This window comes from Artemia sp. Qi Xiang Cuo, chromosome 15 (assembly GCF_049724085.1).
Source record: "Artemia sp. Qi Xiang Cuo chromosome 15, ASM4972408v1, whole genome shotgun sequence".
Lineage (NCBI taxonomy): Eukaryota > Metazoa > Arthropoda > Branchiopoda > Anostraca > Artemiidae > Artemia > Artemia sp. Qi Xiang Cuo.
Window position 1 is genome coordinate 63291044 of NC_142808.1, and position 25133 is coordinate 63316176.

General features: G+C 34.3%; 1 protein-coding gene across 4 annotated transcripts in view; it reads right to left on the reverse strand.

Moving 5' to 3' along the window:
* Positions 1 to 25133, reverse strand: part of LOC148943977 (uncharacterized) — a 117589-nt gene that overhangs the window by 60345 nt on the left and 32111 nt on the right. For all 4 annotated transcript variants that reach the window (XM_089101549.1, XM_089101551.1, XM_089101548.1 and 1 more), the window contains 4 exons: positions 23532 to 23701; positions 16563 to 16756; positions 11379 to 11584; positions 4131 to 4790 (listed from right to left, as the gene is read on the reverse strand). In XM_089101549.1, the coding sequence (XP_088957675.1) occupies positions 4131 to 4790; positions 11379 to 11584; positions 16563 to 16756; positions 23532 to 23701 (1230 nt within the window). The remainder of the gene's footprint in view (positions 1 to 4130; positions 4791 to 11378; positions 11585 to 16562; positions 16757 to 23531; positions 23702 to 25133) is intronic.

Below are 25133 nucleotides of genomic sequence, written 5' to 3' on the forward strand. Positions count from 1 at the left end.
CTTCTTGCAAGTGTAAAGGGCCAATTTGATAAGAGAACCCTTGGTTGGCTGTATAATGTGTCTTCCGCATTCCATGTGTTGATTCTGACATCCCTGTTAACACTTTTCTCCGCCACCAACAAAAATCAAACCCCGATCGTTCATCTTAAGGTTCGCAAGTATTTCTTCAGTATCCCTATTTGAACTCGTAATAACCCCATCTCCTGACGGTATGGCGTATTTGGACATTTGCCAAAGATGGAAAAACTGTCACGCAGGTCTTCTGACCAGTGTAATGCAATTGCCGGTTTTTCCTTAATGCCTCTTCTATCAAGCGCCCACTGTCATAAGTTGTAAAGTGTCACACTAATTTGTAATATTTTGAGTGAGTGCATGAAAGTTAAAGCTGTTGATAACTGTGCATAATTTTGTCAGAGTCCTTTTCACTTTTTTTCAAACTCCCTTCCACGCAGCACTGTTATGGACAAGGGGTAACAATAAATTATTGTTATAATTGACTGTGTTCTACTTAGTTTCACCTTATATACAATTTTCGTTGTCTTAAGTGTTAATTTCAAGGCAAATTAAGCCTGTTTACACTCCCTCTCTCCCCCAAAGTCACATTTAAATGTCCACTCTCCCCAAACACTCTCTGAAAGTTTCAACCTGACCCCCCCCCCCCACAGTTTCCTCCGTAGTATCGCGGAAATGTTATTTTGAAAACTAATTTTACAAATGAATGTTTAGCCACTTTATGTCATTAAATTAAAAAAAAGAAAATTTTTTCAACTGAAAGTAAGGAGCAAAGAGCTTAAAGCGGACAAGAAATTGTTCAGTATATGAGGAGAAGTTGCCATTTGTCAGCACTTGCTCTTTACGCTAAACTCTTAAAACTCTTAAAAAATACATCTTAATTCAACTACCCTTGTGTTTGATCAGTCTCTCGTAAAGAATTTGAAAAAAATTCAAACTTTAGTGTAAAGAGCGTGGGGATGTGAGGGGGCTATATGGCTGAAGGGAGGAGTGGGCCGAAGGGGTGTGGGTGGATGGAGTTGCATTTGGATGGTGGTTGTTAGCCTGGGGCGTTTTGGGAGAAGGCGATTGTCTTTTTTATTATTGTCTTTTATTTAGTACAGGATGCGTCTATGGATGTTTACGTAGTTTTTTTAAATTTTGGGTACCTTTTGAAATTCTTTTGTAGTTAATTGCTATGCATTAGCAAAACTTAAATTGATCCCTGGCGTAATGATATATATCTATAATAGTTAATATTTGTGTTTATTACGTTAAATAACTAATACTACTACTAACAACTCACCGCAGCACCTAGCCACCTGAGGCCAACACAGCCATGCACGCTCCTCCTCCATCCCAATCTATTCAAAGTCTCCCTTTTTACGCCAACCCTTGAAGTTCCATTTCCATTAAATGTTTCTTTATGACGTCCTCCCACCCCAGACGAGGACGACCTGCTTTCCGTTTAGCCCTAGACGGTAGGCTGAAAAGAACAATCTTCGACAATCTGTCATCCTTCATCCGCACAACGTTCCCTAGCCACCTCAACCTCTCCTTTATTACAGCCCTAGAGAGCGGTATTGAACCACATTTTTCGTATAGTCTATTGTTTGAAATACGGTCAGTCAGCCGGTATTTGACCACTGTCATCACTGTAGCTTCTAATATTCTAATCTTGGTTTGCAGACTTATCTTCCTATTCTTCCAGACTTTTCAGAACTGTGAAAAAACACCCTGAGCCTTGGCTATTCTACTTTTGACATCTTCACAGCTCCCACCATCTTTATCTAATAATACTACCAAGGTAAGTGAAGCTGTCCACTTGATCGATCTATTCATTACCCAACATCACCTTTTCATCATCACTCATTCCTAACCTTAGTGACTTAGTCTTCTTAATATTAATTTTTAAACCTATTCTAGCACCCTGAACTCGCAAAACCTTTAAAACTTCATTGATTTTGATCACACTTTCATCTAGGATACTTGATTCCTCATCAAAATGTAATTTTAAGAAGCTTCTTCCTTCCCATTTAATTGCATGGTCTCCCATTACATTTCTTGTGCTTCTTGAAACAAAATTCATCAAAATAATCCTTATAAAGGGGAATAGAACACAACCCTGCTTAAATCCTGATTTAATACAAAACCAGCTGCTAACCTCATTTCCTACCTTAACCGCAGCAGTGTTATTCTCGTACATAGCACTAGTCACTTTAATGTATTTGTCCGGTATACCATACAAGGATAAAACCTTTGCTTAAGGTCATCTATCAACAGAATCGAACACCTGCATATATTCTATAAAACTGAAAACTAGAACTGTTTGACAACTTAGGCATTTTTCAATTATTAAGTTAAAAGTGAAAATTTGGTTGCCATATCCTCTGCCTATTCTAAAACCGCATTGTACTTCTCTTAAAACTTTGTCTACCGCATCTCTCAGTCTAGAAAGTATCATATTACTCAGTAATTTACTACCTACGGAGACTAGCCTAATCCCTTGATAATTACCACACTCACTTTTGTCTCCTTTCTTTTAAATTGGTTCGATTGAAGTTTTCCTAAAATTATTAGGTAGTTCCTCTTTTTAAAAAATCATTTTCATAATCTTCAGTAACATATTTCTAACCTCAGAGCCACCATATTTAAGAAACTCATTTACCACCCTATCAGCACCACGAGCCTTATTATTCTTTAGTCCTTTTAGTACTGTCGCTAATTCCTCCTCACAAAAAAAAAATCTTCCTTCACATCCAAGGTATCACAAACTTTTTTATTTTCCTCTATGTTTTTTCCTTCAACTCTTTCCTTCAACTTAAGCAAATTCCCAAAATGTTCGGCCCATCTCTCTTTAGTTTTTTCCTTATCGCTAATTGCGGCCCCATTCTTATCTTTAACTGGGCCAAGTCCGCATTGACTACTCCCTCTCAATTTTTTAACATGTCAGTACAATATTTTACTATTATGCTGTCTAGCTGCATCTTCCAGATCCTCGGCAATTTTATCCATGGCCTCTACTTCACACCTCCTTAGTTCATATTTTAATGCTTTCTCCACTTTCTTTACATTCCTTTTGTTTTCATATGATAGTGAAAGTAAAGTCAAGAAAGTTGAGGAAGGGTCGAAATTCATATTATATGTGAAGGAAACTTCCATCCTCAAGCCCCCATCTCTTCTGGGGGATTAATTGATCTTGGCAAACTTAAAATGTGACCAGTACTTTCTTGAGAGCAATTTAAAGAGCCACAAATGTGGTCAGCTCAAAGAACAATTGTGCAAAGGAAATGCAAATAAAAAGTTATTTTTTTCCCGAAGAACTAGAATAACAATTTGGACTTTTTATTAACGAAGACATTTTTTTCGTTACGAGGTCTTACTTATTAAAACGCAATAATCTTTGGATAACAAAAACAATAAAGAATTTACAATCATTAAAGAATATTGACTTCTCCAACCAATTCCGAATATTGGTTCCTGAGATACTGAAAAAAGTGAAAGGGAAGTTTGATTTTTTGAATTGGTTCAGTGGAAACTTGTCCAACCAGGTGTGTCTAAGAATTCAGGAAACTGGAAATTCAATTTTTAATGAAAACACCTCTATATTGGAATTATGAAGTTTTTTATAAGAGCGGGTGCCAAATTTAAAAACGGAAACGATGTGAAAATTAGCAAAAGATTAGCAAAAAATAAGCTAAATTTGCAGGTTTATTTTTCTTGAGAATTAATAGATTGTGAATTTTTGAGGTTTTCACTGATAAAATCATTATCAAATTTAACGGATCTGTTATGCTTATTTATTTTCATGGTTCACTGCGAGAAAACTGACGAAATCATGGCATTGCCCTAAAACTTCATGATTCTAAACAACCAAATGAAAATTCTTAGTGTTTCTTAGGTATGAATAAACACAAGGTTGGTCCAGGGAGAAAACATTTTTTCATTTTAATGTCCTTGGTGCATTTGACTGTGCATGAAGTATATGTTATAAGGTTATATGAAAAAGATTGATAGTTGAAAAAATACCCATGATCAAGTCAAATATCAGTTAAAGAGGACTCCAATAATCAAAAGATCTAATGCACAGTCTTTAGATAAAGCAAACTCACAACCTATCTTTAATAACAGAATATTACCTGCAAACTCTACATCCGGAAGCATCTCTTTTCCCTTTTCAACGGCAGATCCACTCATCTCTTTCCCCTTTTCAACAGCAGATTTAGTGACATCTTTCCCTTTTTCAATAGCAGACCCAGTGAACTCTTTCCCCTTTTCAATAGCAGATCCAGTGACCTCTTTACTCTTTTCAATAGCAGATCCAGTGACTTCTTTCCCCTTTTCAACGGCAGATCCACTCATCTCTTTCCCCTTTTCAACAGCAGATCCAGTGACCTCTTTCCCTTTTTCAATAGCAGATCCAGTGACCTCTTTCCCCTTTTCAATAGCAGATCCAGTGACCTCTTTCCCCTTTTCAATAGCAGATCCAGTGACCTCTTTCCCCTTTTCAATAGCAGATCCAGTGACCTCTCTCCCCTTTTCAAGAGCAGACTCAGCTAAATCTTTTCCTTTTTCAGTTGCAGATCCGGTTAGTTCTTTCCCTTTTTCCACTCCTTGTTCTGCTATTCCCTTGCTTTTTTCCAATCCTTGTCCAGCCATATGTTTGCTTTTGGCCATCAAGTCTTTGACTGCATCAGTTATGGGGTGAGCTTCTCCCTCTTTTGGCCTCTGCTCTTGAGGAACTTCGGGCCAGTGGTAGCGGGGAAAGTCTTCAACGTGCAGGCCTTTATGTAGCTTATCTAAAATAGAATTTTTTTAATTATTTAGGGTGTTTCTAGAAAATAAGATTGTCAAAAAAATAGGGTCATATCAAAACCTGAAACAGATAAAAATTATGCCATCCAATAATTTATACTTCAAGCAGAAAGAAATTACTGTGAAAGAAAAAATATAACCAAAACTAACAGAAGTTAATATGAATAGTCAAAATAAAACCCAAATTAACAAAAGTAAAAGCAGGGCAACCTGGGCCACATACAGGATTTTTTTAAAGGAAGGAGACAATTTCTTCTGGTGGGGGGGGGTACGAAAAACTTTAAAAAACACATCAAGAATTTGTTTATATGCATTTTTGCCACGTTTTTACGAGTTGCACAAACATTTAAGGGGAGGATTCAAACCTCTTAACCCTCCTACTGGATGCGGCCTTGAGGGCTACCACCACCTGAATGCGGCCTTGAGGGCTACCATCACCTGGATGCGGCCTTGAGGGCTACCATGACCTGGATGCGGCCATAAGGGCCAGCACATCATTGTCCTATATTATAAACCATTTTTATTTCGATCAGTCTGTTTTATTTGTTAAAACATCAGCAACCCAAAAAAACAAGATATAATACAATCAAAGTATACTCATTAAAACGACCTCGAATAAGAGTGGAGCTACTCCTTCCCCTCTCAATACTTCAGAAAGGCTCAAAAACTTATAAGAAAAAAATCTTAGAGATATCACTTTTGTGACTTTCACTTTGGATTTACTATTTTAAAAGTACAATTTTTGTCACAACTTTTTCATATTTTTTCTCCGTTTCATTCAAACATATAGAAAATTGAAGCTAAAATAAAACTTTTAAAATAAGCATTCATAATTTTGAAGCAATCTTTTTCTTTTTTTTATGAAATAATAGTTTAATTGTTAAAATCAATTAATAATTTAGTTATTGGTTTTCTGATTATTTGAAAGGGATTTATTTAATATGAAGAAATTATGGATGCAGACACAAGGCATGTTTGAAGAATGAGATTAGATTAATTAAAATATAATGATTTTAATTCAAGAAAGTCTCAGCAATTTGGCATTTTTCGATGTTATACAGAAAAATTATTTAAAACCATATTTTGTGTTGAATAAGACGCAAACGAATTTCTGGAATTTAAGTGCTAGCACCTATTGTCTTTATGTTTGATTAATTAAAAAAACTTTTTCCACAAAATAAGTTTTTCAAAGAAAAGTGAAGAACTCCATTAAACCGAAATTGAGCAAAAATAAGATCAAAACATCTACCAAGCGTGAAATTACCACAAATCAGCATCGATAAATAAATGAAACCCAAAACGAAAAGAAATTACAATAAATAACCGAGTCGCAGAAATAAACATGAGTTGGGCTCAAAACCCCTAAGCCTTCCCAAGGCCAGAGCATAATTTGCAATTTACAAAAAAAAAACAAATACAATTTAATGTGCATTGTCAGTTAAATACACATATACTGATATTTAGTAATCAAAATGGTAATATTATTTGATTTATTAAAGTTATAAAAGTAAAAGCATTTATATTTTTTCAGTAAAGAGTAAATTATGTTCCGGCCTTGGGAAGGCATAGAGGTTTTGAGCCCTTCTCATGATAATTTCTGCACTTCCGAGTATTAAAAAGGGCACTAGCCCTTTAAATTTCCAATCTAATGAGCCCTTTTTGAAGTTTCTGCAACAGCGCTTTCTATAAGACCTTATATGCCCCAGGGCATAACTTACAACCCCTGCCCTGAAGGCTGAAAGGGGGAGTGTCATCCTCAAAGACATAATTTCAAGACTTTTTAACTACGTCAAACAAAATGGCCATCTCAAAATTCTGATTGGATGTGTGTGGGGAAATGGTGGGTGTGAGAGGGGTGTTAGTTATCCTCCAATCACTTTCGACTATTAAAAAGGGCACAAGCCTAACTAATTTACATTTGAATGAGCCCTTTTTGAAGTTTCTATAACATCACTATCTATAAAATCCTTGTGTCCTCAGGGCAGAACTCACAACCCTTGCCCCGAGGAATTTGAGGGGGCTATCATCCTCAAATACCTAATTTCTAAAATTATTAATTGCGTCGAACAAAATGGCTATCTAAAAATTTTGATTGAATGTGTTTGGGGAAATGGTGGGCGTAAGCGAGGGGTTAGTTGCCCGCCAATCCCATTCGACTATAAAAAAAGGCACCAACCCTTTGAATTGTCATTCGAATGAGCCTTTTTTAAAATCTTATTAACAAGGCAGTCAAGAGAAGACTTATAATGCAGACAAGTTATAACTTACAACCCTTAACCTGAGGACGGTAGGGAGAGCGTCAGCTTCTTAGATATAATTTCCGGACCTTTCAACTACTTTGAACAAAATGGCTATTTTAAAATTTTTATTGGATGTGTTGGGGGAAATGGTGGGCGTGGAAGGAGTGTTAGCTGCCTTCCAATCACTTTCGACTATTAAAAAAGGCACAAGCTATTTCAATTTCCAATCAAATGAGCCCTTTTTGAAGTTTCTATAAAAAAAAATCTTATATGTCCCCAGGGCATAAACTTACAACCCTTGCCTTGAGGACTGTGGGGGGTTGTCATCCTCAAAGACCTAATTTCAAGAACTCTCAACTACGTTGAACAAAATGGCTGTCTCAAAATGTTGATTGGATGCGTTTTGGGAAAAGGTGGGCATGAAAGGGGTGTTAGTTGCCCTCCAATCACTTTTGACTATTGAAAATGGCACTAGCCCTTTGAATTTTCAATCGAACGAGCTTTTTTGAAGGTTCTACGGCAACACTTTCTTTAAAAACCTTATATGCCCCCAGGACATAAATTAGAGCCCTTGCCCTGAGTGCTCTGGGGGAGAGTCCTCCTCAAAAACATAATTTTTATCTGGAAATCAACTACGCTGAACAAAATGGCTGTCTCAAATTTTTTATTGGATGTGTTTGGGGAAATGGTGGGCGTGGATAGATTGTTAGCTACCTTCCACTCACTTTTGACTATTAAAAAGGGCACAAACCACTCCAATTTCCAATCGAATGAGCCCTTTTCGAAGTTTCTACGACAACTCCTTCGATACGAAGTGCCCAGGTCTAAAGAAAAAAAAATAATACATTGTGCCAACATCGTTCTTTACTTGGGCAGCGCCACTGCGCTGCCTATGATGTAGTTATTCATTTTAATTCTGCTCATTTTAATTATCCATTTTTTATTCATTTTAATTTGAATTTCAGTTCATCGACAACAGCAATCTCTCGTTTGTTTTAAGTTTGACACATTGCATGACTTTTTTTTTGTTCGCTTTGACTTTCGATATCATTCTTTGCTTTCTTCGAAAAAAACCTTTTTTTGGGGGGGGGGGGGAATTTTTCAAGTTAACTTCCATTTATTTTTTTCATGCAGTTTCAGTATTGGTTAATTTTAGAAATACTTTTAAATTCTTTTACTTTGTCAGTTGAACTAAAATGTTGAATTGTAACTAAAATCTTAAGTAAGACTTGTATTTTGAGTCAAAATGTTCGATTAGCTCTAGTTTTGTGCCTAACTTTTAAATTGCATCCCTGTTACAAAATTTGAGGGAGGGATATTTTTATTTAAGTTAGGTAAAAAATCCACAGTTTTCCTCCTCTAGCAGGCTAAAGACGACCCAACCCCCACCCTTTAGGTATTCTTATATATACTATTGTTTTCACATACCACTCTGTTAAGAGCTTTTTCATATCCTACCTTGTTGCAACTGTTGATTTATTTGTTTTATAAATGCATGGCAAGGTATAAAACATACAATATAAATATAATATAATACAATATAAAATATAAAACATGTCAATGTCATTTATGTCAAGGTCATGTCAAGGTCATTTATAACAGAAGTTCCATTTTGTTGTCTTTAAAATGCAAATACTTCATCTCAAGCACACATTCAAGTTCATCTCATTTTCGAGTTCATTCAATTTTTATCTCAAAATTTTGATTCGATATCATGGGAGGACTTCTGAAGGGATTGGCACCGAAAAGACCATGGGGGGCTACCTGCCACTTCAAAAAAGGCAGGAAAGCCTTAATATCTGGTTGAATAATTTCTGAGACCACACTGGCTAATCATGACAAGACAAAAAAAAATTGAAAAGAAGAGAGAAACGAGGACAATAACAGCCAGTGAAAAACAGAAAAAAAATGTTCGGCTGAGACCTCCACTGAACCCTCAGTATAGAATAATAAAAACAATGTAATACAGAAAATACAGAAAAATACATAAAAATATTTCGGCTGAGACCTCCACTGAACCCTCAGTACAGAATAATAAAAACAATGTATTAAAAAAAACATTAATAAATAAATGTAAAAAATTGCACTTTAATCTTCATTTTTTTTTTATTATTCTGCACTGAGGACATTTGAGTTACGGTTTCAACTGAAATATTTGCATAATTTTTTCTTCTGTTTTTCACAGGCTGTTTTTGTCCTCGTTTATCTCTTCTTTACGATTTTTTGTTTTATCTGTTTGAATGAACTCACTCAAGTTTTCATGACAACCCATATTATCAAAAGTGGCAGGAAAAAAAATACATGATATGCACATGGCTTTTGCTAAGGTATCGCTAAGATATTACCTCTGATAGTGTCAGCATCCAAGACAAAGAAAATGACTCAGAAATTCTTAAAACATTAAAAATTCTATATTTATAATTTCAATTTCACTCATTTTCATGTGGAATTTTTCTTGAAGCCAGACATATGTTTTAAGCAGAAATTTCATATTCAATAAACTGAATTTTCTGAATAAACTGAATTTTCTGACATTCAGATAAGTTGCAATTTCAGATCAACGAGCTGATATTATCTAAAATATCAATGTGTATCACTCATATAAGTCACAGCTAAAGATAGTATGTATTTATACAAGTGAAAAATACAGAAACAATTATGTGCCAGGACGCAACAGAGCACTGCTCACATTGAAGATTTACTAAAAGCGGAGTTCAGCCACTTACTGAAATACAAAGATGAAGGATAAAATTTGGAGGAAGAAAAAGATGATGGAAACTACCTTGGAACGGTAAAAAGAAAATAAAATGAAGAATCAACTGGTTCATATCGAAAGAATCGAAATGTTAATGAAATGACAATTCAATTTATTTATAACCATGGGCGTACGGAGGGGGGGGGGGGGCAGGGGAGCTGCTGCCCCCTACAACTTCAAATTTATGCTAAATATAGCTGAAAAAGCAGATGGTTGAAAAAGCAGAAGGTTAAAAAAGCAGTTGAAAAAAAGGTAGATTGCTAAAAAAGCAGTTGATAAAAGAAAGATGGTTGAAAAAGTTGGGAATAAACAGCCGAAATGACAGAATAAAAGTAAAACAAGAAGCAATTATCTATAATATCTTGGAAAGATTTAGCTCTAATCCAGGAAGATTAATGCTGAAGCTTATTGAGGATTTTTGATGATTACTTATTAATAAAGATTTCATAGGTATGATAGAACTTGCTGGCAATGTAAGGTTTTGTGAACTGACAATATAACTTCAGCTTCCTCTCCCCTCTCTTTATCACATAATCGGCTGCCCCCCCCCCTAGACAAGAGGCTACGTACGCCCATGTTTACAACTTGTCAAAACAAAAAAGAGCGCAGAGCCCCTAAATGACCGAGCACAACATAAGGGAAAAAAAGGGGGAAAAAAAAAATAAAACGAAAACCAAAAATTGTACACTGAGCAAAATTAAGCTATTTTTCGATCATGAGAACAGAGATGACTAATCATGATAATCATGATTAATTTTACTGGCAAAGCATTTAAAATATTTCACTCTTATATCAATAATTGTAGCTAAAAAGATGAGTTTAAGTTTTTGGGACAAAAAGAGTTACTCGTCCAAGGGGGTGAACAAGTTTTTTTTTTAAGCAGAAAAAACAAATTTTGAATTAGAAAATTGGAAATTTTGAAGCAAAGAACGGAGTATTTAAGGCCTGGCAAAGTGATTTCACTTAGAATTTGCATAAGTTTACAATTATAAAAGAAAAACAAGAATAAACAAAATTTGTTTCAATTCAAATTTGTAATAGACCAGCCAAAGATCGGACTTAGCCAGCTTTAATATGATTTTGCTCCACTCCCTAGGGCCTTCAGCCCTCGGGAATACAGCCTGACTTCTTCTCCCTCAGCTTGGTTTGCTCACTTGAGTCAATAGCTTAAGCTTTTCGATCTCATATATTTGTTGTCTTGGAGTCCAATTCTCATTTTTTTTTCTTTTTTGATTGTTTTTCTTTTTTTGAGTTCAACTTTGTTTTAACGGTTTCAAAATTATTTTGCAAAAATTTCACAATTCTAGCTTGAATAGTTAAGGTACAAGTTCTTTTTATGTGATAATTCTTTTTTTTTATGAGCTAGAAGATAATTTCCCGAAGCAGTATTTTTGCTCTAAATTTATTCCTAAAAGCTTTATTTACCAAGTTAAGCGCCTTCCAGGAATCTGAAGATCCCTTCCAGTTATTCCAGTTCCAGTTATTTCCAGTGAAACTGGAATGGATCGCCTTCCAGGAAAATAAAACAAATTGAAGGGACAGGAAGTTAAGGATAATAGGGTCTTATATGAACTAACTTTGTAAACTGTCCAGAGCGTCATCCAAAGGTGTCCGATTACGGGCCTCTGGAATCTCAGCTGGAGGTTTGCCATGCGTTGTATGGAACTCTTCATCAACAATATGTTGAATATCATCCGCTTGGCCGGCTGAGCTACCATAGACAGCTGTTAACTTATGGACAGCTTCTTCGAAATAGTCTCGACTTTCACCTGGCTCTTGAATTCTGAAATAAATAATGGACATTCTTAATATTAAATCATTTTGATTTGCAAGTTTGGAAGACATTTATATCTGTTTTACGACTCAATCTTAATCTCCAGCTTTTATTTAACAACTGAATAACACAACTTCTACGTTACAACTATTTATTTTAAAACTATACAACTTCTTTTTTACAACTTCTGTTTTACAACTGTATGATACAACTTCTATTTTACAAGTGACTTAACCAGATCTGCTACCGGTTGATTTTTGGGCGACAAAAGATGATTTATCAGAAAAGCATTTTTCTGAGTCCAATCCCTAATTTTTTTTCCTTTTTGATGTTTTTGTTCCTTTTTGCAATTTTGTTTTCATAGTTTCAAAATTATTCTGTAAAAACTTACCAGTTAATTATTAAGAGATAGAAGATGATTTATCACCAACTGTAAAAATATTCTAGAAAGAAGCATTTTTCAGAGTCCAATTCCCAATTTTTTTCCTTTTCTGATATTTTTTTCGTTTTCGAGTCCAATTTTGTATGATATTTTTTTTCCTTTTAAGAATTCCAATTTTGTTTTCATGGCTTCAAAATTATCCTGGAGAAAACGATTTATTAGCCACGGTAAAAACTATTCCAGAGAGAAGTTCAATTCCCAATTATTTTCCTTTTTTATATAATTTGATTTTTTTGCCTTTTTTTGGTATTTTTTTCCTTTTTTGAATCAAATTTTGTTTTCATGGCTTCAAAATTATTCTGCAAAAATTTACCAGTTCATTATTAAATGATAGAAGATGATTTATCTGCCAATGTAAAGAATATTCCAGAAATAAGTATTTTTCTTAGTCTAATTCCCAACTTTTTTCCTTTTCTTATATATTTTTTTCCTATTTTAGTCCAACTTTGTTGGATATTTTGTTCCTTTTTAGAATCCAATTTTGTTTTCATAACTTCAAAATTATTCTGTAAAAATTTACTAGTTGATTATTGATTGATAGAAGATGATCTATTTGCCACTGTAAAAACTATTCCAGAGAGAAGTATTTATTGGAGTCGAATTTTTCAATTTTTTTTCCTTTTTTGAGCATATTTTGTTTGGTATTTTGTTTTTTGTTTTCATGGCTTCAAAATTATTTTTTTTAAATTTACTAGTTTATTATTAAGTGATAGAAGATGAATTATCAGCCACTGTAAAAACTAGTCCATATAAAAGTGTTTTTCAGTCCAATTACCTATTTTATTTTCATTTTTGATAAATTTTTTTTCCTGTTTTGAGTCTAGTTTTGTTTGATATAGTTTTTTTTTTAGAATCCAATTTTATTTTCATGGCTTCAAAATTATTGGCATAAAAATTTACTTGTTGATTATTTATTGATATATAATTTATTTGCCATTATAAAAACTTCCAGAAAAGAGTATTTTTCGGAGTCCAATTCCCTATTTTTTTCTTTTTTGAGCCTAATTTTTTTTGTTATTTTTTTTTTTACTTTTATAATCCAATTTTGTTTTCATGGCTTCAAAATTATTTTATAAAAATTTATTAGTTGATTATTTGTAGATAGAAGATGATTTATTAGCCACTGTAAAAACTTCCAGAAAGAAGTATTTTTTGAGTCCAGTTCTCAATTCTTTTTTTGCTTTTTAACATCTTTTCCTTATTTAAGTCAAATTTTTCAGAATTTTTCTTTTTTTTAGTCCAATTTTGTTTTCATGTCTTTAAAATTACTCTTCAAAAAATTACCAGTTGACTATTGAGTGACGGGAGATGATTTATCAGCCGCAGTAAAAGCTATTCCAGAAAGAAATATTTTTCAGACAGATTTTATAATAGAATATATAATATATAGTATTCGATAGCATAATATTAAATTTTACTATTAAACAAGTTAACAATACGGTGTTTCAGATCTTATTCGTTAGGCTGCTATGAACAAGAGTGTTGAAGTAAGCATATATAGAATGAATTCAAGATTTGGCTATATGTTCTTGGCTAATGCTTGCTAAAACCGTTGCACTAAGAAAGCAGAAGTCAGTACTATGAATAGAAAATGAATAGATGAATAGAATATTACCTTCATGCTCTATTACGTACATGCTTTATTACATTCTTTATTACCTATTAAATGCTTTATTACCTCCATGCTCTTTATTACCGCCAAGAGCCAATAATAAGAAGTCATAAGAATTAAAAGTCTAGTTTTACTACATAGTATCTTTAATTGTTTTAATTGTTATCTAAAATTGTTATTAATAATGTTATTTAAATTTTTTTATTGTTATATACAGGGAGATTTTGATTTTCTACACGATTTATACCATGTTATTAAATAAAATAAAGATTTTTCACCTGAAAGTAACGAGCAACATTAAAACTTAAAACCAAACAGAAATTATTACGTATACGAAAGGGGTTACTTCCTCCTCAAGACCTCGGTCTTTACGCTACAGTTTTTTAGTACTTTTAGAAAAAAGCTTCTTATTGTTCTAATTAATTGAACACTGTTTGAGAGCCTTTCTTAAAGAATTGGGACAGAATCCATGCTTTAGCGTAAAGAGCGAAGTGTTGAGGAGGAGCACCCCCCTTCATATACGTAATAATTTATGTTCGTTTTAAGTTCTAATATTGCTCTTTATTTTCAGTTGAAAAAATTATGTTTTTATTCAATTTCTGACCATTTGTTAAGTACTTCCAGGATATCTGGCTACACCACGGATAAATCCCTCCTCCCCACGGATTTTCTTTCTAGAAAATTCAATCCTGATGTAAATTTACCCCGCACGATTACCCTTAACATCTCCAAGCATAAAATTGAGTCGGCAATGAGAAAGCCAGACATAATAAATATTTTGTATAAAAATTTTGGACAATGAAAAACTATCCCCATGGAAAATCCCACCAGCGGAAAATTCGTCCCCCGCCCCTCGAAAAATGTATGCATACTTCCCAATAATAAAAAAATACGTAAACAATATGCACATTTTGCAGCTTAAAGACCCTTCCCCACGGGCTGTGGGGGGTCATGATATCTCTAAAGGCATAGCTATTCGGTCTTTTAACTATGCTGAACAAAATGACTATCTCAAATTTTGATCAGACCATTTTAAGAAAAAGAAAGGATGTGGGAGGGGGCCTAGCTGCCCTCCAATGTTTTTGGTCACTTAAAAAGAGCATTAGAACTTTCAATTTCCGTTTGTATGAGCCCTCTCACGATATTCTTGGACCACTCGTTCGATATGATTACCCCTTGGAAGAAAAAAAAAACAACAAATACACGCATCCGTGATCTTTCTTCTGGCAAAAAATACAAAATTCCCCATTTTTTCAGATAGCAACTTGAAACCTCTACATTAAGGCTCTCTGATAGGCTAAATCTGATGGTGTGAATTTCATTAATATTCTATGACTTTTGGAGGTTTTCTCCCCTTTTTTCGAAAATCAAGCAAATTTTCTTAGGCTCTTAACATTTGATTGGTGAAATCAAGCCCATACCCAGAAGGGGGGCTAGGGGGTTTTGAACCCCCCCCCAAAAAAAAAAATTTGTCTGACACGTAAAAACGTAACAAAAATGGATAAAAACAAATTTTGTAAGCGGTTTTTCTGGGTTTTTTTTGTGTTAGCCCCCACCCCTCGAGAATTTTTTTTTCGGAGTAAAACCCCCTCGGAAAAAAATCCTGGGTACGGCCTTTGGGTGAGATTAAACTTAATCAAACTTACATATTTGAAATAAGCATAAAAATTTTATTCTTTTGATATATCTACTGGTATCAAACTCCGTTTTTGAGTTTTGGTTACTATTGAGCCGGGTCGCCCTTACTTACAGTTCGTTACCACGAGCTGTTTGATTCGCTTAATGGCTTCTAACGGATACTGGAATCATCAAGCTCCTCTCCGTCCTTAGATACCTTAGCGTCCCAAGATTTGAAAGCTACTACCCCGGGTTGGGGTCCAAAGGAGCACTAACCACCAGCCATCCAAGGCCCTATTTTAGTGAGAACCGACACCTTTGAATTACCCTTTTTTTGTTATTTTCTGAACTGGCAACGTCAAAAATGAACAATATTCTTGAAAAGCTTGCTGAATTATAAACTGAGGCACAAACACTAACGCCAGATTGTTGAAAAACAGACTAGGACGATGGAAGTTTAACCTAATTTTAAGCTTAATTTATCTTAATTAAAAGATTAATTAATTTGTGTTAAAATCTTGGGTCAATTTCCAAATAATTTGCTTTTTCAGTTGACAGTTTGCACAAGACAGTCCTACATGCCAGCTTTGGTTTCCATTGAATATTCCCGATTGGCAGTTTTTCGTTAAGACACACCTGGACACAAATACGTTAAGCTGCGTGATATTATAAAGCAATACGTTATAAATCTTAAACGTAAATACGTTATGTCTATTACATTAAACAGGTCAACGGGTGCTCATATAAAATAAAGTAAAATTCTGGCACCAGGGGCGTAATTTGCTATGGGGCAGGGTGGAGACTTCCTGTCCCAAGCCTCAGTTTGCCCCCCGACTCCCGTTTGCCCTCCCAGCTGAAATTTAGTTTCTTCAAAAATCTTGTCAAAACTAAGATAAGCCTGCATGATTCAAGCATCCAAGAAACGGGTTAGTTTTCTTCAGGATATCTTCCCCTTTATGGTAGAATATGGCTCAATTATCAGTTTTAACTGTCATTTCCACTTGATTTAGTATTATTGGCTCCAACTTTCCCCCCACTCTCCAGGATTTTGACATAATTATGAAACTGTCAGGCACATCCAAAGGGGAAAGAAGGCATACACAGTGATTCACCTTTGAGGATCTTCCAAAAGCGTTTGGTTTCGACTTTTGGTGGTTCGCGCTTGCATTTAACCCAGTAAAAAAAAATACAATTGAAATCGGACACGTACAGGGGATTTAGAACCAAAAATATGGGATTTAAAACGAAAATTTTCAAAAAAGAACGTCTTTTACACTTTTATACTAGTTTGCAATGACAAAAATCTATATAAATACCCAGATTTGATAGTTTCTTTGGAAGGAAATGTAGTAGCAGTCAGCATCTCCTCTGGAGTAATTCGGGTTGAGTTGAAAGGTGCAGTAAGTTTGTCAAGAGCTTCATCGAGCTGTTTTCGAGAATCACCCTTTTCACTGAACCGCCGTTGATATGCCACACCTTCCTCTGATTTCCCAGATAGTCTATCTCTTGCCTAAGAAAGAAAATAGCATATTACTTAAATTATCACCTTTTTCCAAATATAAAAAAAAGACAGAATTGATGAATGAAATGAATTTTAAGCATCAATAGAGGAGAATTTAGAACAGATCTGAATAGAGATGATTCAAAACAGATGACTATTCTGAAAGATGAACCCAAAGGGTAACTTATAAGAGTGGAAAGGGGTGCTAGTGTCGGAGAAAACAACCGTTAACGCCATCTAGCGCTTAGCGAAACGACATTTTTTCAAGTTCTGTAATCGTTTTTCTGTCAAGAATTGAGATTAGACACTTATTACTACACTAATTTACCAAATAGACAAATTGAATTAAATATTATTGAATTAAATAATTCAAATATTTAAATTGAATCAAATATTACACTGAATAAATGTCAAGTGTCTCCAAACGCTAGACAGCGTTGAGGGTTCTTTTTTGTCGACATTAGTGCCAGTTTCAATCCTTGTAAGTTACCCTTACTCTTTGCAATGAAACTATAAATGGGTAGGGGATTTGAGAAACAGGGAAATAATTATATTAGAGTGTGCTACCATATTTTTTTTTCTCAACTGGCTAACGGCAGATACAGGCTGGCCGCCGCCAACTGCCGAGATTCAAATCTCTTGGGGAATGCAGTAGTGAGAAAATGGAACAAAATGAATTTAGAAAAGAAGTGAAAACTTCCAAGCATCGTTGGTCCTGGGTCTCATATGGGAAACACGCAAGTAATCTATAGAACGTGCTGAGCTGAATCGAGTGAGCTAAATATCCGTTCATTGGAAAAGAGATCACGTAACAGCTTTTCAATTACAACAACAAAGTGTGAGCAAGCAACTCTTTTCTGTAAAGAAAGTATCGATTGGCAGACCCAGCTTGGATTATTGAGAAGCGTATTTGTGATTTCTCTACTGAATGCTAGAAAGTCTTCCCATCTTTGGTCATTTCTGTTTGTCCCTTGTTTGTAGTTGTCAAAGTGAGTTTTTATTTCTGTTGTTTCTGGGTTTTTGTTTTTATTTTTACTGTCTTTTGTGGGCTCTGCCCAGTTTTTTGTGATGGGTTATAAATCAAAATATTATGATGATGGTGAATTGCATGTTTGGCTATTTACTTCTTGAAAAGCTTCTCTTTTAAAGAACGTTTTTCTAACTAACTTCAGTCTTTTTTTAATTGACATTAATTTGTTATTAATCAATTTTGTAAGTATAGGGATTTTTTATATTTTCTGCTTAAAAACTTAAATGTTTGATTGTAATTTAAATTCTGGACAAAATTTGAATATTCAGTGAGAATCTTTGAGCAGCTTTAGTATTTTTAAAAAATTTCTACTAATATGTTTGCTATAAAATTTTGGATGGAAAGGGGTTTTTTCTCTTATTGATTGAAAATCTGCTTAATTTTTGGTCGTCTATAGCGCAGAAACCATCCTGACCTTTATTCTGTGGACACCTTTGAACATGCTCTTAAATAAATTCATCATTTTATTGAAAAAAATTATAACCCAGTTTTCTAACTGTTTTTGTTTAAATAAATGATTTCTTATCTTAAAAGATAATCTTTAAGATTTGATATCTTGATAAAATCAAACGTCGCAAATCAATGCCAGGTTTAGTTTCTCGGCTTCTTATCTAAATCGCGATTTTCATGGCGCTGTCTACATTCCTTGAAATTTTTATTAGATTTACTGAGAAAAAAATATCAAATTTTTTGAACTGATTTACTAAGAGTCAAGACAACAATTTGTTTCCAAAATTCTTTATCCTCATTAATGTACTGCTAATTCATTCTAATCACCCTAAAAGATTCATGCCGATCAAAGGAAAAAAGAATGCTCGGTTAATTTTTTTTTTCATTTTCTATTCTCATTTTACTATTTTCATTTTCTCATTTTGCTTCTTTTTATCTTTTCTCATTTCTTTTCTATTTTACCCAGTGTATATGCTCAACAAGGTACAAGCTAATTGGACAAAACAATATTTGAGTTAATTTGAGGCGCCTTCGCGTTTTTGAGTTCTACCCATCTTAGTCTAAACGTACCCGTCAGTTTCAAGCCTATTAGAGACGAAGCAGTTTTTAATCCCATTTTCTGGCACCACGAATCGATAAAGTCAAATTATCTAAAGAATTTTTTTTATTATGAATAGGTCTGCCTTCTAAATAAAATTCTGTCTCAAGTACTTGATGCATTGGTTTTCTTTCTGAGTGGTTCGAACTTAGGACCGACAATCAAAAATGAGATCAGTTTTATGTCGCTGGTCAGGTTATATGACCGAAGCTTGAATTGACGTTTTTTTCTGTTTTTTTTTTCTTCTTTTGCACTGATGGATAGTTGTACAGCTTTCATTTAATCAAGGCTAACTTAAAGAATATTTCTAAAATCAATCAGGAAATATATCTATGGTTTTCAAAATCTGTTTTGAAAAAGAAAATTTTTATTGGCCAGTTTTTGGGCCCAAATTGGTTCACTAATTTTTTTACAAATTAGATTCCTCTTAGTCCCGGGACTTATAGTAGAAAGTTTCAAACTGATTAAGGAAACATTATTTCAACTCATTTGCAGACCCCCTAACACTCCGCTTCCCAAAAATGTGTCGTCCCCTTACCCGAGGAAACAATCGTTGAGAAATCTAGCCATTTTGGAAAAATTCTTTGGCCCTTTTCTGGGTCATATTTTAGGAGGAGAATTGTGCCCCCAACTAAATTAGCATAACTAGGGTCTATTTGCCAGGGAAAATACGGTTTTAAGTCTGAAACTGGTTATGAAAATTAATTTGTTTGCCCTTTTTATTCCCAGTTTCAGGTGAAATATTTATCTTTGGTGAATCGGGTGTCTTTAGATACAAGGAGTTACATAAAATGTTCAAACCCAATCTAAATTTTAAGGACCCGTTCACCCAACATAATTTTTGTTCATTAGGGTCCATTTTGCCCAAAAACTTACAAGTATCAGTTTCATGACTTTCAGAAATAAAAGTTGGCTGGCTCTATTTTTAGCCCCATTTTTTGGAAGAATTACCATATTTTCTGGTGAATTTTCTTACAAAAATAGATCCCTTTCATATATAAGTTTCAATTTAATGAGTGTTTAATTTCAAGAAAAAAAATCCGGTCTTAGTTTTAGGGCTTATATTCTCAATTTTTTTTTCGCACGAGGGTGCTTCCTTTGTCAACGTATTTACGGGTGAAGTTTTAAGCCCTTTGACTCTTATTTGGGGGGGGGAGGGCATTTTTCATGATTTTTACTGTGCATTGGAGCTCGCTTAACCCCGTAACAAGGTTATAAATTTTGAACAGGTCGCAGAAGAATCTTTACACTTTTAGGGTTCTACTTCGGTACGGGGGGGGGGGGCAAAATAACCTTTTCTTAGGTTTCCCCTTAACCCATGTTCTATGATTGAAATTTTCAAACTAGTCAGAGACAACAAGTTCTATGGCCCATTTCCGGGTGCAGTAGCGCCCTTCTTCTCCCGACAAAATGTATGGTTACCTTGGGTTGTGCAATGGTTCTTGTAAGTTTGTAACACAAAACAGCTGATATTGAAAAGAAATTAAAAAATTTCCCCTCTTTTCACTAAACGCATCTGATTGAAATTGTGCAGTGACAATTTTGTTTAAAATAGTCTAAATTTACAAGATGTTAAAGAAGCACATCTGGAGAAAACGTTCTCTTAGAAAGAAACTTTTAAGGTGAAACCTAAAATAATATATAATTAAAGAATTTATTGATACTGCGTCCGATACAAGAAGCAAATTTTGAAAGTTACTTATAGAATTTTGAAACCCCGTATCTGGGAGGGGCCCTGCCCCAGCTTAAAACAACAGGGGTCAATTTCAGTCACCATGTTGGGAGTGAACCAAATGTTCTTCTCAAATTTTTCTTGTAGACTGGGATCACCAAAGCCCAAGGACTTCAGGATGTAAGTTTCAGCCAATCTGGAAAACGTTTTTTCATTTTAGGGTCACATTCTGGAGTCTGTTTCTTCAAACTAAAACTAATTTTGTATTTTAGGGTCTCCTTGGTCTAGGGACTCTCAGTTTTAAGTTTGAAGCCGTTCAGGAAAAACGGTTCTCCGTCTTTTTTGAACCTCTGTCGTGTCCCATTTTTGGGGAAACGATTGTTTCCCTTTGGATTTTTCTTCCCAATTCGGGTTTCTTAGCTCAACAAATTAAGAATTCCAAACTAATCAGGGCAAAGTTTTTTTTATTCACTTTGGGATCCCCTAACACCCTCCACCTCCTAACAAACTATGTGGACCTTATAGTAACGGGAGTGATTCCCGACACTCTTGTGGTAATCGGGCGCTCAAGATCCATGTTGCCCTGGAGGCGTATTTCTTGTACTTTTCGACGATTCTGAACAAAAAGGCTACCTAAAATATTTGGTCCACCCTCATGGGATTGTGAGAATAAAGTGGGATCAAGAGGAAGCGGGTCAAAATCAAATGACTCTTGAAGCTTTAAAAGGTATAAAAGATTTAAGTTTATAATCAAAATGAGCACCCAGCCGAGTTGATTATGATCAATCCTTACAAGTAATCCGGAGAAGAAAATAAATAAATAAACCAATAATAATACATAGGGGGTACATGGTTATTTCCCAAGGAGACATTCGGGCGCTACCCCAAATACTGAGCTACGAAAAAGAATATTTTTACAAGTTAACAGAATTTTGTTTTTCATTTAAATTTTCAAGTTGCCCACCAATACCCTCTCTCAATCACCACGTGCCCGGGGTGTTTGTATTCCCCGTATGTCATGACAAGACCAATTTCCTTTTAAGACCAATTTCCTCCTAAAACCAATTGTCATGAGTTATCATCTTCAACATGAACAAACAATGAACCAGAATTGGTCTGATGTTAAATGATGATTTGTTGGATTTCCGATATACCTAATAAAAAACTTCATTAATATGTCTAGTTTTATTTTTAGAAATAATAAAATTATTAGAAATTAATTGTCAAGATCAAACAGTTCGTGGTAACGAACTTTAAGTAAGGAGCGACCCGGCTCAATTATAACCAAAACTATAAAAACCATAATTTTGATACCAATAGATACATCAATAGAATCAGATTTTTATGCTGATTACAAATATATAAGTTTTATTAAGTTTAGGCTTACTCATTAAAGGTTAAGCACCTGAGAAAATTTTCCTTATTTTCGAAAAAAGGGGAAACAACCCCTAAAAGTCATAGCACTTTAATGAAAATCACACCATCGGATTCAGAGTATTAGAGAACCCTACTATAGAAGTTTAAAGCTCCTATCTGCAAAAATGTAGAATTTTGCATTTTTTGCCAAAAGAAAGATTACGGATGCGTGTTTATTTGTTTGTTTGTTTGTTTGTTTTTTTTTTCCAGGGGTGATCGTATCGATCTATTAGTCCTAGAATATCGTGAGAGGGCTCATCTGAATGGAAATTAAAAGTTCTAGTACCCTTTTTAAGTGACCAAAAAAATTGGAGGTCAACTTGGCCCCTTCCCATGGTAATTTTTTTCCCGAAGTAACCCAATAAAAATTTTGAGATGGCCATTTTGTTTAAACTAGTCGAAAATCTGATTAATATTTCTCTGAGGACAACACAGTCTCCCAAAGTCATCAAAGGTACGACTGCATGTTTTGGACTTTGCCTATTGTTTACATATATCCTAGTAATGGTAAATGGGAATTATACAGACGTTTCAGGAGGGATTTTTTTACGGTGGTGGGGGGAGGGGGCTAGAGGAGGGGGTTACGGGGGAGGATATCTCCGTGGGGGAAGGGACATTTTTATGAAGGGGGGCGCCGGATTTCCCAGCATTATATCAGAAATTAAATAAAAAAAAACAAGTTTTTTCAACTGAAAGTAAGGAGCAAGATTAAAACTTAAAACAAACAGAAATTATTACGTATATGAGGGGGTGCACCCCCTAGTCAATACCTCACCCATTACGGTAAAGTTTTTTTTTTGGTACTTTAAAAATAGCTATCTATTCTAATTAACCGGCCTTTGCTATTCAGGGGTTTGTAATTGGAAAAAAATTCGAACTTTAGCGTCAAGAGCGAGGTATTGACTAGGAGTATCTCACTAATATACGTAATACAAACATACAAATATATAAGATCGTTACGTAATTCAATTCGTAAGTTACATCACAACAAAATTTCGAGAGAGCCATTTAGCCAAAACAATAAATTAATATGCAAATTTCGTTCTAATTATTCGTGTACGGTGAGCCAAAATCAAAGCTGCATTAATTCAAAAACGTTCAGAAATTAAATTAAAAGTAAGGAGCGACATTAAAACTTAAAACGAACAGAAATTATTCCAAATATGAAAGGGGCTGTCCCCTCCTCAACGCCTCGCTCTTTACGCTAAAGTTTGACTCTACGCTAAAGTGAAAGAACTGCCTTTAGTGATATTGCAACAAACTTATACTTCAGAAACCAGCATTTAACTAACGCTTCAGTGAAATTGCTATTAAAACCTTATCAATGTTCTATGAAGCATACCAAAAATGAATTTATTAAAAATGTTTTAAAATTATAAATTATATTTACCTAATATGATTTTAAAATTAATTTTAATTGATAATTAACTTGATACAAAAAAAATTACTAACTTAAAGAAATAATAATTTAGTCCTTTCGAAAAATAACTTTTCAGTCCATCGAGTATTGGGAGTCAATTCTTAACTTTGGGCTTGTGCGACACAGCTTGTACTTCTATGTGAGAAACCCAGCGGAATTAGTTATTTAAATCTGTTTAATAGTTAATTAAAAACTTACTGTTATGTGACTACTTCCATAGGCAGAACTTATTTTGTCCAGTGCTTCTTCAAATATTTCTTCGCTCGTTTTGGTTTCTGATTCGCTCTTGTGCCTTCTATAAGTTTTTTTGGACAATTCAGGGTGTGAATGTATGTCTTCGGCCATTAGATGGGCATTGTTATAAACCCCTAAAAATACAAGTTTCATTAAGCTCGAGCCAAATCACAATCACACCTGTTGATAAAACAGGCAAGATTTGTGGATGATTTTTTTTCTTAATTTTAACATCCCATTTTTAATACAGATGGGTAGATCCAGAGTTAGGTTTTTCACCGGAAGGTTCGGGGGATATAGACTTTTCCGCCCCCTGCTGCAGTATCTACCGCCCTCTACTGTAAACATAAAATTCTTTGCCCAAAAATATTACAATTTCAGCTTATTTAGCCACCCGGCATGCCGCCCAGGGCACTTGCGCCTTTTAGCCCCCCCCCCCCTTGATCTGCCATGCAGATAGGGGGAAATTAAAATGATAAAATCGTATTAAAAACCCATATTAACATTATATTGTTCATAAAGTACGTTTGAAATTTGGGCATTACTCATAAAATACAGACATATTTTAAGCATATGAACATAACGAACACATGAATGTATGAACATAACATGAACAAAACATGATACATTATTGATATATTGTAGTTGTGATAAATCTTGATTTTGTTGACACATATGACTCTAATGGGGATCATTTTTTTTTTTTTAAATAAAAGTCTGTTTTTATAAAAAAAAATTTCCAACTTATAACAGAATTTTACTTAATCTTTTTCTCTTTTCCGTAAAAATATATGAAAATATTGGAAGCGCACAGTTTATCTGAGAAGCTCCAAGACTTTACGTTTGTAAGGTTGTCACATCAACAGTAATTTGTTTACTCGTTATGTTTGAAATTTGAACGTTACTCAACAACAAATTACGAACAGGATACATTATTGTTACTGTAGAAATGTGAAATCTTGATCTTACTTACAAATGTGACTATAATGTTGATCATGCTGTATTTGCAATAAGGAGAGTTAAAGCAATTTTTGCTTTCATCAAAAATTTTCATTTATAAAAAAATTGCATTTTTTTTTTAGATTTATGTAAAAGTTAAGAAAAAATTCTAGAATACACAGGATATCTGAGAATTTTCAAAACTTCTCAGCCAGTTGAGGTTATGAATAAAATATCTTCCCCCTTGAAAAAAAAAACATTTAATGAATGATTGAATGTGTTTTATTGCCCACTTTAAAGATACAAAATCACAAGTGGAGTAATGAAAAAAATAAATACAAGAAAAATACTAAAGATAAACACTAATTAAGAAAAAACACTAATAAAGAAAAAACACTAATAAAGGAAATAAACGAGCAAACAAAGGAAAGGAAACAAAACACACATACAATAAATACAAAATACCACGTCACGAGACGAACTACATAAATCACAAACGAGTTAGCGAAGACTCGTACAAATGACCTAAAGCTTGATTATACGCCCGTTGATCGATTTGGACTCACTTAGTGCACGGATCTATGGCGGAATATCTTTGGCTAAGTTCAGAATTTGAATTCCAAGGCG